At 35.0% G+C, this 19202-nt stretch overlaps 1 protein-coding gene across 1 annotated transcript in view; it reads right to left on the reverse strand.

Annotated features, from left to right (window-relative positions):
• Positions 1 to 5011: 5011 nt before the first annotated feature.
• Positions 5012 to 19202, reverse strand: part of LOC110033517 (AP2-like ethylene-responsive transcription factor AIL7) — a 32784-nt gene continuing 18593 nt past the window's right edge. The window contains exons 3-8 of the mRNA XM_020737565.1: positions 6937 to 6945; positions 6533 to 6621; positions 6138 to 6211; positions 6014 to 6064; positions 5776 to 5852; positions 5012 to 5514 (exon numbers count right to left, since the gene is read on the reverse strand). Coding sequence (XP_020593224.1) covers positions 5075 to 5514; positions 5776 to 5852; positions 6014 to 6064; positions 6138 to 6211; positions 6533 to 6621; positions 6937 to 6945 — 740 coding nt within the window. The 3' untranslated portion in view covers positions 5012 to 5074. The remainder of the gene's footprint in view (positions 5515 to 5775; positions 5853 to 6013; positions 6065 to 6137; positions 6212 to 6532; positions 6622 to 6936; positions 6946 to 19202) is intronic.

Below are 19202 nucleotides of genomic sequence, written 5' to 3' on the forward strand. Positions count from 1 at the left end.
ATGAAGTAGAAGATTCAAATGAATCACAAGAGCAAGGCCAATCAACTCCACTTCAATGATCTACTGTCGTTTCTTCACAACGAGCTCGTAAGAGGTTCTTTCAGCTCATACACTTGAGATCGAGGCCCGAGGACGTGAACAAAGAAGAACAAACACGATTGTTAACCGGACTAGGCCTACCATCAACATCGACATAGAAGAAAGTTCTGATGAATAAAGCTCCGAGAAAGAAATGATGATAAAATAGAAGAAACCTTAGTACGATATTTCCTTGGAAGATGTAGAGAAAAGTGAATACGAGTCGATGTACGATCAGATCAACAACTATGTGAATTTCATGACACTTACTCTAATCTACCCTCAAAAGGTTGGGAGTTTAGAGGTCAAGGAAGTCTGTAGCATTAGTTCAATGCTGATCCAGTTTTACCGTGCTTCCCCTTCTACTAGTTCTAAAAATTATGTAAATTTGGAAGAAGATTCTAATGAATTAATAAAATTACCTTTTGGTTACTTTTCTACTTGTGTATAAAAGTTAATTCAATAGGGATATGTGTCAAAGCAAATGCCAAAGGATATGATACAACTTTTTGAGAAATTGTTGAATGTTAAAAGTCGAACACCTAACTCGAAAGAATGTCTCGAATTTGGTACTGTAGGACCAGTCGATGATACAAAATTTTGCATGGTTATTACTAACGGATTGGAAAAGAATTGCCACGATATAGAGGTTGATTCCGAATAACAGTTGATAGATGATGCCCCAGTAGAATTTGAATAAGAGATTAAATCAACGTTAGATGAACTGAAAGAAAACCTCAGGACTGAGGAACAGCCCCAACCCACCTTTATAAGTTTTTACTCAACAAAATAGAATCCGCATAGTTGATAAAATTACTGTCAAAATTTAAAGATTGCTTCGCTTGGAGCTATGATAAAATGTCAGAGCTGGCAATAGAAGTTTCTTTATAAGTTTGGAGTGGACAAATATATGGACCCATGTAAATCAAGCTCCTAGAAGGATGCACCTCGAGATAGAGCAAAAAGTCATTCCTGAGGTAAAGAAGTTAATAGACGCTAAGTTTGTAAGAGAAGAACAATACCCGCCATGATTAGCCAACATTGTACCAATTAAAAAGAAAAATGAACAAATTCATGTTTGTGTTGACTTCAGGGATTTAAATAGGGATTTAAATAAAGCGCGTGTCCAAAAGATGAGTTTTCACTACCAATACCAGAATTGATGGTGGACATCTCTTTGACACTTGAGATTTTCTCCTTCATGGATGAATCATCAGAATATAATCAAAGCAAGATGGCTCCATATGATGATCACTTACAACATTCAGGACACCGATTGGGATTTTCTGCTACACAATAATGTCATTCGGATTGAAGAATGTCGGAGCAACATACCAATGAGCAATGACGAAGATTTTTGATGACCTTATTCATAACTAAGTGGAATGCTATGTGGATGATTTGGTCATCAAAAGTAAATAAAAAATAGACCATTTGTACAAATTAAGGATTGTGTTTGAACAATTATGAAAATATAATCTCAAGATGAATCCCTTAAAGTGAGCCTTTGGTGCGTCACCTCAGGGAAATTTCTAAGATTCGTTGTTCATCATCAAGGAATCGAGATCGACCCAAATAAGATTAAAGCTAGCTTGGAAATGGCTCCCCCCAAAAATTTGAAACAACTATGTTCCTTCCAAGGAAAATTGGCATATCTGAGACACTTTGTTTCTAATCTCTAACGTAGGTGTCAGCCCTTCTCGGCATTAATTAAAAAGGACGTCAAATTCATTTGGGAAGAGTAATGTCAGCAGACCTTTAAGGATGTTAAATAATATTTAATGACACCTCCTGTTTTGACAACCACTATCCCGGGAAAACTGTTGATACTTTACGCCACGACCTAAGATGACTCTCTCGGAGACCTGTTAGCTTAGCTCAATGAAGAGGGTAAGGAAAATGCACTCTGCTACTTGAGTCATCGTCTAATACTGATGGAGGTAAAATATCCACTTACCACTTATTGAGAAGCATTGAGCATTGTCTAGTTTTAATTTTCACCACCCAAAAGCTTAGGCATTACATGCTTTCTCATAAAATTACTCTTATTTCGAAAGTTAATCCATTGCAATATTTGATGACCCGACCAACACATTCCGGATCTTTAGCAAGTTGGTCGATGATTTTATTATAATTCGATATAACTTTTGTTCCTCTTCACGCTATCAAGGGACATATCTTAGCAGATTTTCTCACAGTACACCCACCTCCAACTGGGTCCCCTCTCAATGATGAGCTGTCAGATGAACAAATACTGCAAATAGAGCTATCCAGTGCTAGAAATTGGGAAATATACTTCGATGGGTCTTCATCAGCCAGAAAGGTCAAAAGATCAGAGGTAGTTATACCAGGCAAAACAAGAATAGGTCCGATTTTCATCACACCAGATCAGGGTATGTTGAGGTTCTCCTACCACCTGACAAAGCTGTGTACAAATAACGAGGTAGAATATGAAGCATTGATCACCAGATTGGAATTGGCAATCTCAATGGATATAACAGATATTGTCATCTATGGCGACTCACAACTCTTCATCCAACAAGTTTTCAGATAGTATAAGATTTTGAAACCAATGTTAGTAGAATACCATCAGTACACGATGAAGTTGCTGGAACAGATTCCCAATGTGACCCTATTTCGGATTCCTCGGGTAGATAACGCCCATGTCGAAGCTTTAGCAAAATTTGCTAAGAAATTGACGTGTCCATCAGAGGATTTCATCGACATTATAGTATAAGGACATCAGGTTTTATCTCGAATCGACCTTGACAATCTACACAAGCTCGGAAGAAAAGAAGGATTGATGATTGTTGTTGCTGACGTCAATGAAGATTGGTGTAAGTCATTGATAGAATATTTGCAAACTAGAAAATTGCCAAAATACAAGTCTGAAGCATATCACATCACAAGAAGAGCTATGCCATATGCTCTAGTGGGTGATGTCCTCTACAGAAGATCATTCGATCTGGTTGAGATGTCTGAACAGAGCAGAAGCATCGAATATCGTTAAAGAAGTACATGTCGGATTGTGTGGAGCTCACCAGTCAGGGCTGAAGGTGAAAATGAATATTAAAACTCAAAATTATTGGCCAGCAATGATATTTGATTGTATGGATACTGCCAGAAGGTGTCACCTTTGTCAAGTACATGGGATGGTCTTACACCAACCTCCAAATGTGCTACATTCGACCGTTGTCTCGTGAAAAATCGAGTATTGGGGCACAGACATAATAGATCCAATAGACCCTCCATCCTCTAAGGGACAAATTTATTCTTACCGCTACAGATTACTTTTCTAAGGGGGCAGAGGTAGTGCCGTTACGAGAAGTTACAACATAACATGTTCTCCAATTTTTCAATAGTCAAATTGGCTACCGCTTCGGTGTGTCGTGCAGAGTGATTTCCAACAATGAAACAACCTTCAAGAGCATAAAGATCAACAACTTCAACAAATAACATAGAATAGACAGGAGATATTCTACAATTTACTATCACAGAGCAAACGGACTAGCCGAGGACTTCAATAAGAAGCTCATGTAAATTTTAAAGAAGACATTGGACAAGAACAAAAGAGGATGGCATGATAAACTATTAGAAGTTCTATGAGCCTACAGGACAACGTTCAGAACTCCTACTCAATGTACACCCTATGCACTTGTGTACGGGTTTGAGGTCGTACTGCCGCTAGAAGTCCAAACATCGTCCCTGAGAGTCGGCATAGCCAATTAAATCACAACAGAAGAAAATGCAAAACTCAGAATTGAAGAATTGGAAAGTATCGAGGGGAAATGGTTAGAAGCACAATAGCATTTGAAACTTTACCAAGCAAGAATGGTGCAGGCTCATGAAAAATTGGTCCGCCCAAGGACATTCAAAGTTGCGGACCTCATTCTTGTTCTCAAAAGGCCTATTCTTGTACACCACAAAATAGTTGGAAATTTTAAGCCAACTTGGGAGTGATCATTTGTCATAAAGGCCTATGTAGGAGGATCTTACAGCTGGTGAATTTTAAGGGTAAAAGACCTATGTTGTCGATTATTGGCCGATAGTTGAAGATATACTACACGATATAACATTGCTTAAAATATATTTTTGAAAATATTTCTTATTTTGTGATTATTTATTTGGCCAAGCGTCTGTAACTGTGCTCAAACTTTTATAATTAAATTAATCTCAATAAAATGAAAATTTTTGAATTTCTCACTTTAATTTCCTCCTCTTGCTTTTAAATTTTAAAATCTCATTAAATTAAATTAAATTAAATAAATAAAATTTGCATCTGTATAAGTTGAGTTTTTTTTTTAATTAATATTTTGTTGTTCTCATTCGTGTTGAACTTCAGCGCACTGATGTTTTTCTTTCTACAGAAAAATGTCGAGACGAAAGTTGATTCATCTCCTACTACATAAATGAAAAGCAGTCCAGGACCATATCATAAACTCTTACTTTGACTTCGGTCAAGTCAACGTGAACTACGAGGGTCCTCTAATGGACATAATCAGTCGTCAGAAAAAAGAAAGATTACCATCACTACTAGGGATAAGAGAAAATTACGCTACTATTACAATTTTCTCATTTTACAATCCACGTCTTATAATAGATATCAACATCAAACAGGGCTATAAATCCAGCCACATTTTTAGTGTAGCTTCATTGCACACCCAGCTCCTAATCACGCTTCAAAAGAGTACGACAATACTGCTGAGAGATGCACTAAAAGATTAACAAATTCTCTAATCATACTACAAGCTCATTTATAAATATATTTTTCCATTAGAACCGTACTTCTACAGTTTACAAAAAATAGATGGTAGGCAATCCAATCCGTTAAAAGTAAACCGAGCAAGCAGACTCCCACCGTCCAAAAAAGAAATGAGTTCGAGCGCTTGTTCATTTTTACCAACCATTTTACGGTCATCTAACGCCAAACTCTGCCTGTAGCATTCCAAGCAGCAAAACAGAGATATACATACATACTATGAAGGATCTGAAATACTCACCTGGATGAAGATGCAGCAGCATGCATAAACTGTACAAAATCACCATTGTTGATCTGATAGATGGTTTCTCCATTAGGAACGAGCCAATGGAGATTCTGGTCGCAGAGATCTGAGTACTCACTACCCACAAAGCTACAGTACTGAAGAGCAGGTTGTTTACTGCTGCATCGTAGCTGAAGGCTGTTCTGAAGTATAGCAGAGGGTTCCTCATTGATGGTTGAAGTTAGAGAAGCAGCAGGATTTCTAATACTAAGCTGGCTATCATTGCTGACCTGGAGCTTTAGTTTCATTCTTTTAGCCTTGGCACCAATTGGCAGCTCCGAGTTGGCGATTGCCTCCAAATTGTATCTGCTAAACTCAAAATTGGTAACCGCATTAGCGCCCCTGAATTTGATTGCAGCAACATCATAGGCTTCAGCAGCCTCCTCCTCTGTGGCTGATGGATAGATTTGGCAGAGTAAGAAGATAGGAACATTGGAATTATTTTGGTCTGATGAGAAACAAGGATAATTGTTCATGTGTTGGCAAAATTTTGGAATTTATTCATGTTACTTCATCTACTATGCTGCAATAAAACTTTCTACGAAGCTACACTCTTTGGAATATTATCAGACGTTGTACTTAATTAGCCTTGTAAACAAAGATAATGCCTTAACAACAGCAGCACTGGTTTTTTTATCTCAGTAAAATAACATACCAAATGTTCCCAAGTAGAGATCTTTGTTGCCTGTCACTCGGCCTATCCTAGCCTGCCAACGACCATGCTGGTGATGCCTATTTGATTGCATGTTGGCATTATAATCAAGCAGAGTGAGAAATTGTATTAAATTAAACCAGCTCAAGAAATAGCCGAATAAAAAAAAAAAAGATTTAGCTCGAGTAACGAAGAAAGAGAACTGCAAAATCGAAGTTTGCAGCTTCTGCAACAAGATTACCTAGTTACACCTCTGTAGATAGAAGCCCCCCTAGAAAATCCACTGCTCTTCCTGGGAAGCAATGTAAGAAGTGTCAAACACAGGATTAATAAATCCCCATTACAAATGGTAAAGAAATCCTCACCTTCTTAAGGATGCAATGAATTCCGGCTTGGTCAAGCTTTGCATCTCCTCCATCTCTGTACAGTAGTTTTTCACCTACAAAAGGATATTTTCTTTTGTTCCATGAATTCATCATTCCAACAATTACATCTCCAGATATATCTGATTAAAATGTAGTAAGCCACGCGTGCATTTTAATTGGGTTTATGAAAATAAGCTAACATTCATCAACTTTAGCCTCATTTGATCTATTAAATAGTTACTACCATTTCACAAGCTTCTCATAAAGTTTTCTGAAAAATTGTTTTGTATAACCATGAATATAACCATGAAAATAAAATTAATAAATTAAAAAAAAAAAAACTCTACACTGTAGTGATTCAAACAAAAATAATAAGTGGCGTGACAAACTTGTACCGGAAAGTTAGTTGTTGCTGCTAGACCCCAATACTTCAAAGCAGCAAGATCATAGGTCCTGGCGGCTCTCTCTTCATTGTCATACCCACCTGCAAGGCATTCAATGCTAGTGTAATTCGCAGAATACTACAAAAAAAAAAGAGGCATTTACAGACATACCACTCAATTCTTATATACTTACATTTACATATCTAACCCTGAAATTTTAGTTTTTTACATACCATCTAAATCCTTCCTATCTAAGATACCACTATTTCTTAATGGTGAAATCATTTTTGATGCACAAGATGGCATATATGTAAAAATTAAATTTTAGGTTTTAGATATATAAATGCATAAGAATTGAGGGGTTGGCATGTAAATCTCCAAAAAATAAATGCGGCGAGGTTTAGCGGGTTACTCACCTAGATAAACTGCATGAGGAACATCAGGAAATTTGCATGTAACACAGCATGAACATAACACATCAGTAGCAGAAAAATTAGTTGCATAAATTCAAATCTTAACATTTATATTCTAAAAAACAGCAGATAAATGCCATTAAAACAGTTCACTTGGTGTCCCAGATTGCATTTTGCACGACACCAGAGATGAGTAGAATGAAAATTAGTGAATTTCAGTAAAAAATGAAGGAAACAAAAAAGAGAAGGGAGAGCACAAGAACACGTAACAGACAGCAGATGAAAGAAAGCCAGAGCAGGGACATAAACAGGCCGCTCATTAAAGTGAGTATCACAGATAAAAATTTAAATGCGATTTCTGTAAGATCGCATTTTGAACATTAATGCAAAACAGGAAATAGCACAAATAAAATAACACTACTGTATTACATTAATGGCTAAAAAATGGCACACAATACTACTCCCATTTGGTATTTATTCAATTCCTCTTCATGATGGAGAATGCTGGAGCTCTCAAATATATTAAGATTCATTAAGTATCTCAATCTAAAACTGTAAAAAGGCAAATAACATCAATCCCCTGGCCTAATTTTACGAAGATTTAATTTGTTTGACGACCAAAAAGGTCTTACCCCTTCAACACTAGGTCCTTAGGGTAAAAAGCCCAAAAATCTTTCCCCCACCTCCATCAGCAATACACGTGCATAGTTGTCTCTACAGCAGGTAACATGACATTTATCAGGACATGCACTTTTCTCCTTCCTATACATGATCTTTCCAAATAGGGCTTTTAACCGTGGAGCTTTGATCCTCAGCTTAAGTATTACAGTATCATTAGGCAAAGTAAAATACAAACATACATACATACATAGAGAGAGAGAGACCTAAATAGAAATACCTCTATTACTAAATTTTAAAATGTGAAATACACCATTTTTTTCATTCACACTCAAATCAACAGGTCTTGCCTAATTTCCATTATCCTTTCTAGCAACTTGATTAAAATCTTCCAACATAACTACTATCTATGGTTTTTTCGTCCCTGGTTGGTTCAATTCTCATGAAATTGCATTTTTAGTCCTAACTCTTGCAATTGGATCTTTAATAATTTGACAGAAGCATCATTTTATTCTCCACATAGTGGATCTCTTTCTTATCCTTGAACCCTCAGTTTTGAATGCGAGTTATGACATTGATCTACCGGACATAATATGGATCATCAAAAATAATATATGAAAACGCTTCAATTGTTAGTATTCTTTCATTAAAAGCTCAATATGATATTTTTATTGAAGAGAAGCAAAAGAGTACAATGTCATTAGATTCGGTATCAAACTTTTCAAAATTTCATCTTTATTAAATACAAAATAGTTGCATCAAAATATATGTACTCTAGAGTAATTCATAAGAGATCTTGTTTACTTTAGGCCAAATATTAACTCTATTTCTAACACAACAATTCATGTTTACAACTTCAGCCCAAAAATCTACTGGTAAGTTATATTCATTCAATATTGATCAGACGACTTCAATTTTTTTTCCTGCTAAAATTTGTGGACTTTTAGGTTTAGAAACGTTTTGTACATGTCTTGGCTCATTCCAAAATAATTTTAAATATATCATTCTTAAACTCTCCAACATGATTACTGTGAATTATAGAAATCAGATATCCTTCTTTCCTTAGGATTCAGACAGTAATGCTCTACAAGAAAATTCATCCAGATAAATTTTATGGAATTGTCTACTCTAATCAATTCATAAGATTCCTCTGATAGACTATATTTATGTGAATTATCCGATAGGTCAAGACAATAAAACTATCTTAATCAAATAAACTGAAATTCTGATTTGTTTTTCTAATTGACAAAGTCTCATTTGTAATAACCAAGATTTATATAACATAATGTTCAAACAATATTACTCATGACAACACTCATACTACAAACGTCCAATAAGAAATTAATATTAATTCAAGTCCTTCCAGGACAATATTTTTATTTAATTTAGCAAGTAAATAATAGATAAAATTAATATCAAAGTCTTCATCACAACGTTAATTTATACAAAATTATGCTTTAAACCACTACCAAGAAAAGGTTTTTAATCAAGATTTGTTTTTTGTGTATTGATGTCTCCAATTCCAATTACCTTCTTTGTTGCTTACCTTACTGAGCTTAAATAGTATGGATTTTATTATAATGCTAATTGTGTCTTCAACACCAACATTCCAAATACCACATCTCTCCACCAATTTTATTGTAAAAAAAAAAACACCTTTAAAAAATATGCTACATTTTGATTTTTATAGTCCCAACTACAATAGATTTACTAATAAGTGTAGATGCAACGATACCGAGATATTCAATCTAATCTTGGAAATCCACTATTATGCAATGGTAATATCATTCACGTGATGCTTGACTATAGGATGCTTGCATGTGTAATGAAGTGCTAGTGGAAGATGTTAACCTCTTCAATTCATCTCTTAGATCCTACTTGGGACTCATTTAATTTAGCAAGCAAATAATAGATAAAATTAATATCAAAGTCTTCATCACAAAATTAATTTAGACGAAATTATGCTTCACAACATTAATCATAAAAAACTTTATAATCAAAATACCATTTTTTTCCTTTATTTTTTTTAATACAAGTCTCTAATTCCAATTAGCTCCTTTGTTGCTCTATCTTCATGTGTTACTACCTCCTTGAACTCAAATTTTATAGATTTTATTATATTGCATGTTATGATGGATTTTATTATATTGCAAGTCAAGTGTCATGAACACCAACATCCCAAATACCACATCCCTCCACCAATTCTATTGTGAAAACACACCTACAAAAAATATGCTACATTTTGATTTTTATAGTCCCAACTACATTAGATTTATTAATAAATGCAGATGCAATGATTTCGATATATGCAATCTGATCATAGAAATTCAATAATATGCAGTGATCATATGATTCACGGGAGTGCACGTGTGATGCCTGAAAGAATGCATGAATTTTTTTTTATTTATTTTAACGTTCTTTAAATGACTTGAAAAGATACTACATGTGATGCTTGACTATATGATGCCTTAATGAGAAACCCGTGCAATTGGAAATATGGTGAGAATGAGACGGTAACACTGAAAAGTATATGGGTAATGTTGAATAGAATATCTTCCACTCTCCTGATTACATAGGTGTGCTATGTATATATATTGATAGACAACTGGAGCGCATCAGATTGTTATGGGGAGTACAGATGGGGACCATTTGCCCAAAAGAATGCTGAGAATTCTATTACAAGTGAGTGGGGATTGAGGTATTTTGTTAGCCCCACTCAGACTTGGGATTTTAACGGGTGAATCCTAAGTTTGTCTCTTAGTTTAATAAACTTGGAGATAGACACTCTTTGTGATGATGTCAGCCACTTGAGGTAAGTACTGGAATTGGATGTTCTTGGAAACGATGTGATCCCTGCTGATATGAAAATCAAACTGTGTTTGGAGCGCCTGAAAATCGGCTTAGTGGAGCCAATAGTGGAAGTATTGTCGCATAGTATTGGAGTTTTGTTTTTCCCAAAGCAGTATACCCAATTCTTCAAGGAGACGGCAGATCCAATTGAGTTCAGTCGTGCAGTCGATGATCTGATGACAGTTGTTTGCTTATGAATTCTCTAGAGAATTGGGCCGGAACAAAGCATACAGCAGTATCTTGTTATGGATCTCATTTGCTGCCCAATCTGCATCGAAAAAGACCATTAGTGTGAGATTTCCCTTGGTGATAACGTTGCCATGTTTGAGTGCTGATTTTTTATGCATGCAGAAGCATAAAAATTCTCACAACAACAATCAAACACAAGAGATTTACTCGGTTCGACATTAAATCGATTCGCGTACATGCACAGGGAGGGAAATTTCACGGGCACCGGATGGAGGAAAGTAAAATAGCTAGGGGTTGCAACTCAACCCTTCTCACATATAACTCTCTTAAGCCCTTAAGTAGCTAGGAGGACTAGTGCATTAAGTAAATAAAGTCTAAAAGCCAAATTACCTCTAATTAAAATAATATCATAAAACAACAATCTCCACATCATTTCTTACTTATTGAAGTAAGATATGACCAAATGAGCTCTAAACTTCAATTCAGTTGTACCAAGATGGTTACCTTCATACCACCCTCCCGAAGAGATCAACCCCTGCACTATTCTTTAAAATGCCCTCCTGGATAGTTAGTCCTGAGCTCGGATGTTCACCAAATTCCTACATTAGGTGTATTTAAGACTAGTAGTACCTTCGTGAGCATGTTCATTGGATTCTCCTTTGTATCTATCTTCTTCAACTGAATCTTGTCTTCTTCAATCAAGTCCTAAACAAAGTGGTATATCTCACATCAATGTGCGGATAGTCGGTCATGAGCTCAGATGTTCACCAAATTCTTACATTGGGTGTATTTAAGACTGGTGATACCTTCATTAGCATGTCCACTAGATTCTCCATTGTATCTATCTTCTTTAACTAAACTTTGTTTTCTTCAATGAAGTCTCAAACAAAGTGGTACCGCACATCAATGTACTTGGTATGAGCATGATGAATTGAATTTATGACCAATATTATTACACATCGACTATCCCATAACACCATCATAAACTCCTGATCAACTACCAAATCATTCAAAAGGCCATGAATCCATATTTCTCTTTCAGCGCCTCTATGATTGTCATGTACTCGACCTCCATAGTAGAAAAGCAACAGTAAACTGAAGAACTGACCCCCAACTGACCTGACCTCCTGACAATGTGAATAAATGGCTAGTCGTAGATCTCTGCTTATCTATATCACCTGCATAGTCTGAGTCAGTCTAGCATACGCACAAATTTGCACTCGATTATGCATTAATACTCTTAGCAGCCATTGTAGCATATCTATCTATATCACCGCATACTACCACTCAACATCAATTGTACCCTTCAGATACCTCATTATACTCTTGATGGTCTGTCAATAACTCCTTAATGGATTATGCATTAACCAGCTCACAACACCAATTGCTTCTGCAATGCCCATTCTAGTATAAATCATGACATTCAACAGATTACACACTACACTAGCATAAGGAACCGATTGAATATTTTTTTTCTTATGGTCATCTCTAGGACACTGAGCTGAACTCAATTAAAAATGAGATGTAATGGCTAGACTCATCGTCTTGCTTGAGTCATCAACCCAAAAATTCATCAGCACCTTTCGAACATAAGCTTCTTACAAAAGCCAAATCTTTCCAGCAAGCATGTCCATGAGAATATCCATATCCATAATAATATGAGTTTTACCCAACTCCATTTCAAAATAATCGAACAGTTGATTTTTCATCCTATCAACCTCAATCTGACTAGCAGATGCAATCAACATATCATTAACCTATAGAAATAAGTAAATGAACTCATTGTTGGCCAACTTCTTGAAATATACACAATGATCATACTAGCTCCTTATTTACTCCTATTACCTCATGAACTAATCAAACTTTTTATACTACTGTCGTGGGGACTGTTTCAAGCCATACAAAAGCTTTTCTAGTTTGCAAACCAATTTTTTTTATGCTTTATATCCAGACGACTGCAACATGCATATCTCCACTTGCAATTCTTCGTGTAAGAATGCAGTTTTCACATTGAACTATTCCAAGATCAGACCGTACTGTGTTACAAATGCTAAGAGAACACAAATTGAGAGATGCTTGACCATTAAGGAGAATCACTCATCATGATCAATCTCTTCTTGTTGCACAAAGTTTTTTGCTACTAATTTACCATATACCACTAATCAACTCCATGAGATCCTTCTTTACATACACTCATTTGCACCTGATGGCCTTCATTCCAAGAGAAAGCTTCACTAACCTTCACATACCATTCTTCTGAAGAAACTCTATCTCTTCATCCATTGTCACTCTCTAAAGATCACAGTCTGGGCTCTTCACCGCTTCTTTGTAATGATAAAAAAATTGTCTCCGTGGCTAAAAGTGTAAATGCAATGTGATCATTCAACCAAGCTAGTTTTGGGACATCTCGTAGTCTGGTTCAACTTCTAACAATAGATTTATGAGTAGGAATCTCATCCTCAGCTACAACTGAATCAGATATCTGAGTCGGAGTGGGCGAACTCTGTAGAACAAATAGAGTTACATCAAACTCCAACTTCTGTTGCATATTTGTGGTCTCAGTAGAACTCTTTACCTATTTGAGTTCTGATTTTTCAACAAGCTTTCCTTGAAAAATGTAACATCTCTGCTGATGATACAGCTTGAAGCCCTTGACTCTATACTTTAAGCCAATGAAGATTACCTTTTTTTTTTTCTTGTGGCTTCAGTTTATCATTCTGCACGTGACAGTAAATTAGACACCCAAACACTCTGATGCACTCATAATCTTTAGCAGGAAGCCCAGATCACATTTTCTTTAGGGTTTTCTTCCCAAAAGCTGCACAAGAAAAATAGTTCATGAAGTGACATGCATATTATATGATCTCAACATTAATAGGTTATATCCAACCCAACAATGGATAACATACATTGCTTTCTCAACCAAAGTTCGATTCATCCTCTCAGTCACACTGTTCTACTATGTTGTCTCTCAAACAATGAGCTGGTGTAATCCCAGCTCTCTATCATTCTTGTAAAAATGCATCTGAAGTGTATTCACCACCATTATTTGATCTGACACATCATGATCTTTTACCAATCTAAGCCTTAATCCAGTTATTCCAAGTTATGAAAATATCCAACATTTTGCTTTAGCACTTCATGGTGTATACCTAAACATGCCTTGAGTAATCATTAATAAAAGAGAAAGTATCTTTCACCGCTGAATGATGTTGTCTTCGTCGGGCCCCAAACCTCTGCGTGAACATATTCTAAAATACTTTTTGTGGATGACAATCCCAAAAGAAACCAGATTTATTTACAAAATACAGTGTCAAAACTAGTTATTAGTTGCTTACTCCTTTGACCAATACTTTCTTCACCAATGCCTAAAGAGAAGTCCCTTTACCTTGAGCTACTAGCCCAACCTTATGACGTGCGCTGATGTCATATGATTGTCACTTCATTTTAAATATCCACTTGCAACCGAGAACTGATTAATTAGGTGTTTGAACAAATTCCCTTGTACCTTTATGCTGAAATGCCATGAATTCAATAGACATGGTCTTTCTCTAGTTGGGATTTTTCAGAGCTTGACTATATTTAGTGGGATTTGATTGGGGTTGGAGTTGATGTCTAAGATTAAAGATTGATTCTAGTTTTAGATTTCCTATTTTGATCTGTTGACCATTGGATGGATGGCCTGAGGTTGGGGTGGAGTGTGTTTAGGCTGAGAAGTTATGATGCTCTTAGTGGTTATGTTAGGATTTGTGAGATTAGTGCATGTGGATTTCGGTTGATAAGTGAATTGGGTGTAGTTGGTGTGGTGGTTATTGAGAAAGATAGTAGAAGTGGAGGGATGGAGCTAGGAAAATTGGAGTCGTCGGGAATTGATGGGGGTATGATGGGGTATGGGAGGCATAGGGGAAACGCGTTTCATGGAAAATGATGTAATATGATGAGCTTATTGATTTGTACATCTAGAAAGTAATAACCCTTGTACTCAGTGGGGTAGCTTAGAGATACACAGTGACGACCTTTTTGGTGAGTTTATTGGAGTTTGATGGTGCCTTACATAGAAAAAAATTACAACTGAATATTCTTAGGTGATCATATGTTGGGTGAGATTTGTATAATAGAAAGTGGGGCATGTGTATCCCAATGATATTGGTTGGTAGGCAGTGAATGATGTAGAAAACCGTATAAAGGGAATCCAGAGAGATAGTGGTACTTTGATTGTAGTAAGTAGAGTTCGAGTGGTCTCCAGTAGGTACTTGGTGTTACATTCAACGAGTGTTACATTCAACGAAATAGTTTTGGTATATATGGATAGCTGATGTGATGTCTCATGCCATGATAATGAAGATATGACTTGAAGTCATTGGAGATATATTCACCACCATCATCACTTTTTAATGTTTTAAAGGTTGAATTGAATTGATTATTAATTTGTCAAAATGAATGAATTTATTAAGTGTTTCTGATTTGGAGATCATGCTTAAGAGCCATGTGTACCTTGAGTAATCATCAATGAATGTAACGTAGCTATTATAACCATTATGAGAGGGAATAGGGCTAGACCCGATACATCAAAGTGAAGTAACTAAGTATTTATAATCATTAGGAGAACGAATAGGACTAAGTAATTGTAATCATTAGGAGAAGGAATAGGGGCTGAGCACGAGACCTTTGAGTGAAGGAACTGAAACAAATACCCAAATCTATAACTAGTTATAGGATTTTCAGCTAAAAAACACTCTAACATGGACAATAAGTGATTTTCCAGCATTCGAAATGTCCTTAGGTTAGAGCATTGTGAGAATATTGGTTTGCCCTTACTGTATGCATATGACGTAAGTATTTATTTTAAAATATGGAAGAAAAATTCTTAGTTCAACTGTCATTGAATGTTCTTACTAGTTGATCACCATTTAAAAAGATTAAAGAAGAGGTTACAAAATATGAATGGTTATGAATGGATATTTTTAATGTGAAATCTATAACCACTCAAAATATGAATGGTTATGAATGGTTATGAATGTGAAGTCTATAACCTCTTCATATTTAAAAAGATATGAATGGTTATAAACTTCACACTAATTTTCTTTCTCAAGGAAAGAAGATATAATATTAATGTTTGTGTTAGAGGAAACATCCATTCATATTGAAGTCAGCTACTATGAAATTCTTCAAGAAACAATGTATTTGTATTATTCGGGTTGTGTTGAGCGTAATGTATTTTTGTTCAACTATATACGATTTGATCATATTCCTAATTAAATAACATTAATACTAAACTCGTAAGATATCATTAAAGTTAAATTTAACATAAAATATACAAAATTCTATTAATTTATTCTAGCACATCAAATAATTACGTAAATTATCTTAAATGCCCTGATGGAATACAAAATGATTTATTGGATCGTGGTTACAAAGATTAAACTTAGAAGTAATATTGAGATTAAAAACATTTTTGAACATGTCCATTCAGAGCAAGATATGTCAGATTTTTTGTATTCACTTAGATTCGATTGAGCAAGTAATTACTTTGAAGGATGTCATTACAAAATATGAAGAGGTTACACAAATTGTGAACAAGTCTAATGATGAAATAAATGAAAAATTTTAAGTTCATCATTGACTCATTTATCTAATGAAACAAAATAAGATTGGTATGCAATTTTAGATTACAATTTCTTTTTGTTTTTTACTTCTTGTAGTACTAGCTTCTATTACTCACAATGTTTACCATGCATTTTTTCTATTTTTACTACTGTGTTTTTACTTCTAGTGCGCCGTTCTTATGCTCATAAGAGCAAGATCTGTCAGATTTTTGTATTATAATGATTATGTTTGGGGATTACCTTTGAGAATGTCACTGGGCATATGAAGAGATTAATTAAATTTTGGATGAGTATGATGATGATATAAAAAAAAAAATTTAAGTTCATTATCCACTGACTTATCGGAAGAAATATAATAAGATTATTATGTGCTATTAGATTACAATTTCTTTCTATTTCTACTCCTTATAGTATTAACTTTTATCACTCACACGGTGTGCTTCACATCTTCCTATTTTTACTTGTTTAATATTTATACTTGAATTAATTTCACTCTTAACATTATTTTGATTAATTTGCCTCTTCATAATACAAATACTTTCATGTGGGAATGCAAAGCAACCACCTTAAAAAACGAACCATGACTAAAGGAAAATATGTTGAGATTTTCATACCTATTTTATACTAATATTGATGATATTGCACTTTAAAGAAGGGTATTTTTTATGTTTTGTTCCAGGTATGTTGAATTATGGTCATTGGAGCAAAAAGATGCAAAAATGAGCGAATTTGGAGCAAAAAAGACCAAAATATGAAGATTTGAACCAGGGCACCGACGGCGAGCCCAACGACGCTGACGGCGGGTTTTTTCCGAGAGTCCAGAATCAAATATTTTAAAAGGCTGCCGAGGGCGAGAACGGCGGTTCTCTTAACAGGTGCATTGAATGTGGACAATTTTTTAGGGGACGCTTAGGAAACTCTTGGAAAACTCCTCTACAACTTTAGGAGAAACATTTGGGTCGGAAAAAAAAAGAAAGGAGAGCCCCGTGGTGGTGTACGTTGAGCTTTTGTAGTTTGTAGAGTGTAGAGAGTTCAATTTAGGATTAGTATTGTGAGGAATTCTTTGAGAGATTGTAAGAGTGGAAGGAAAGTGAGAGATTTCTTCCTCCTCGCCGCTTCGAAGAAGAATTCTATGTGCTGTAAAGAAAGGAAGAGATTCAGAGGAACTTCGAGGAGTTTGCTTGTGGATGTATTAGAGATAAGTGGTATTTACTTATTGAAGTTTGTATGACTTTGCTTTTATATATAAGTTTTAAGTTTTGTCGTATCTTCTCAATGAGTTATGAGTAGTTTTCTCTGTCTTTCTCCTTGTCATGAGATTTTGTGAAATGGTGATTTGAATTGGTTGAGCCATGAGAATGTTAGAAAAGTTGAGATGATCTTTTCACTTCGATCTTAATATACTTTCAATCTGGTCAATTGATTTGTTAAAATATGTTGATTCTTACAATTAAAGTGAAGATTAAATCCAAGTTTTAGGGAGGTCAAAGTCCCTGAAAGTTGGGTGCAAATATACAGAGAAATAAAAAATATCGGGCGTAGAATTGGAGATTTTAGAATGACAGGCTAAAATTCTTAATTTGGTCCTATCGTTTGGGTGCTGAAGTGTAGATGTTAGCTCTCAGGCGAGGGGAACGTGGGAGCTTCGAAGTGAGAGCCAGTATCCCCTCCCAGCCTAGTCGCAAATTCAGTAACCAAGCATAAGATTAGTCAATGTTCTTTATGTCTGAACCAAAGGATAAATAATATGTATGTTCATATTTGGCACAATACAATTTGAATGTTTTCTTATATATTAAATTTCACATTAGAAACTTTATTAGTAAAATTAGTTAATTAAGAATTTGTTAAAATTACATATTTATTTCAATTGTCTATTAGTGACAAGTAAGCAATTTGAACTGTATTGTTGTGATTAAGTATTGATATTCTAAATCCTAGTTCGTAGCCATTAGTTCGTAGCCTCTAGTATTACTCCCTGTGGGATCAATATCCATGACTCCATTAGAGCCCTGTATTACTTGAGCGATATGTATACTTGCGTTGACAAGTGTGACTTTGCAATTATTGAATATTTTATACACATTTTTATCAAATCTATAACCGTTGTCAAGTTTTTTGCGTCGTTACTGGGGACTTAAATATTATTGCAACACTATCAAATTCTTATATTTTTAAGCATATATAAAGTCACTGTCAAGTTTTTGGCGTCGTTATCGGGGAGTAAAAAAAATGGACAAATTAGGACTATTAGAAAACTTTTACCAGAATTGCAACTTATTTTCATATTTAGTTAACTATTTTTCTGTGTACTGATTTCAATTGTATGCGTAAAATTGGACCTGAAAATCTTATATCGTACGATTCGAAATTAGAGCGTACTGTTAGGAGAATTAGAAAACTAAGAAAAAACTTAAAAATCATGACACAATGAAAAATAATGTAAACAATCAAAGAATAGAAAATAATGTAAACAATGAAAAATGAACTTCAACCTAGACCTATACGGGATTATGCAAATCCTACAACAGATGAAATTCACTTATTTATCCAAAATTCTGATGTAGCTGCTAATTCATTTGAGCTTAAACCTGCTATTATCAAAATGGTATAAAACAATTAATTCGGAGGTACACCAAATGAAGATCTTAATTTACACCTCGCTAATTTTTTAAAACTTTGTGCTACCTTTAAATATGACAAAGTTTCGAACGATGTTGTTAAACTTAGACTTTTTTATTTTTCACTTAGGGATAAGGCTAAGATGTGGTTAAATTCGTTAGCACTTGGATCTATTAGAACTTGAGAACTTTCACAAAAATTTTTATCCAAATATTTCTCTCCATCCAGAACTGCTAAACTTAGAAATGACATAACATCATTATGTCAGATTGATGGAGAGTCGATATATGAAGCTTGGGAGAGATTTAAAGATCTTCTTAGGAAGTGCCCTCATCATCCGTTACCAGATTGGTTGATAATTCAAACTTTTTATAATGGATTAGT

Source organism: Phalaenopsis equestris, unplaced genomic scaffold (genome assembly GCF_001263595.1).
Source record: "Phalaenopsis equestris unplaced genomic scaffold, ASM126359v1 Scaffold000002, whole genome shotgun sequence".
Classification (NCBI taxonomy): Eukaryota; Viridiplantae; Streptophyta; class Magnoliopsida; order Asparagales; family Orchidaceae; genus Phalaenopsis; species Phalaenopsis equestris.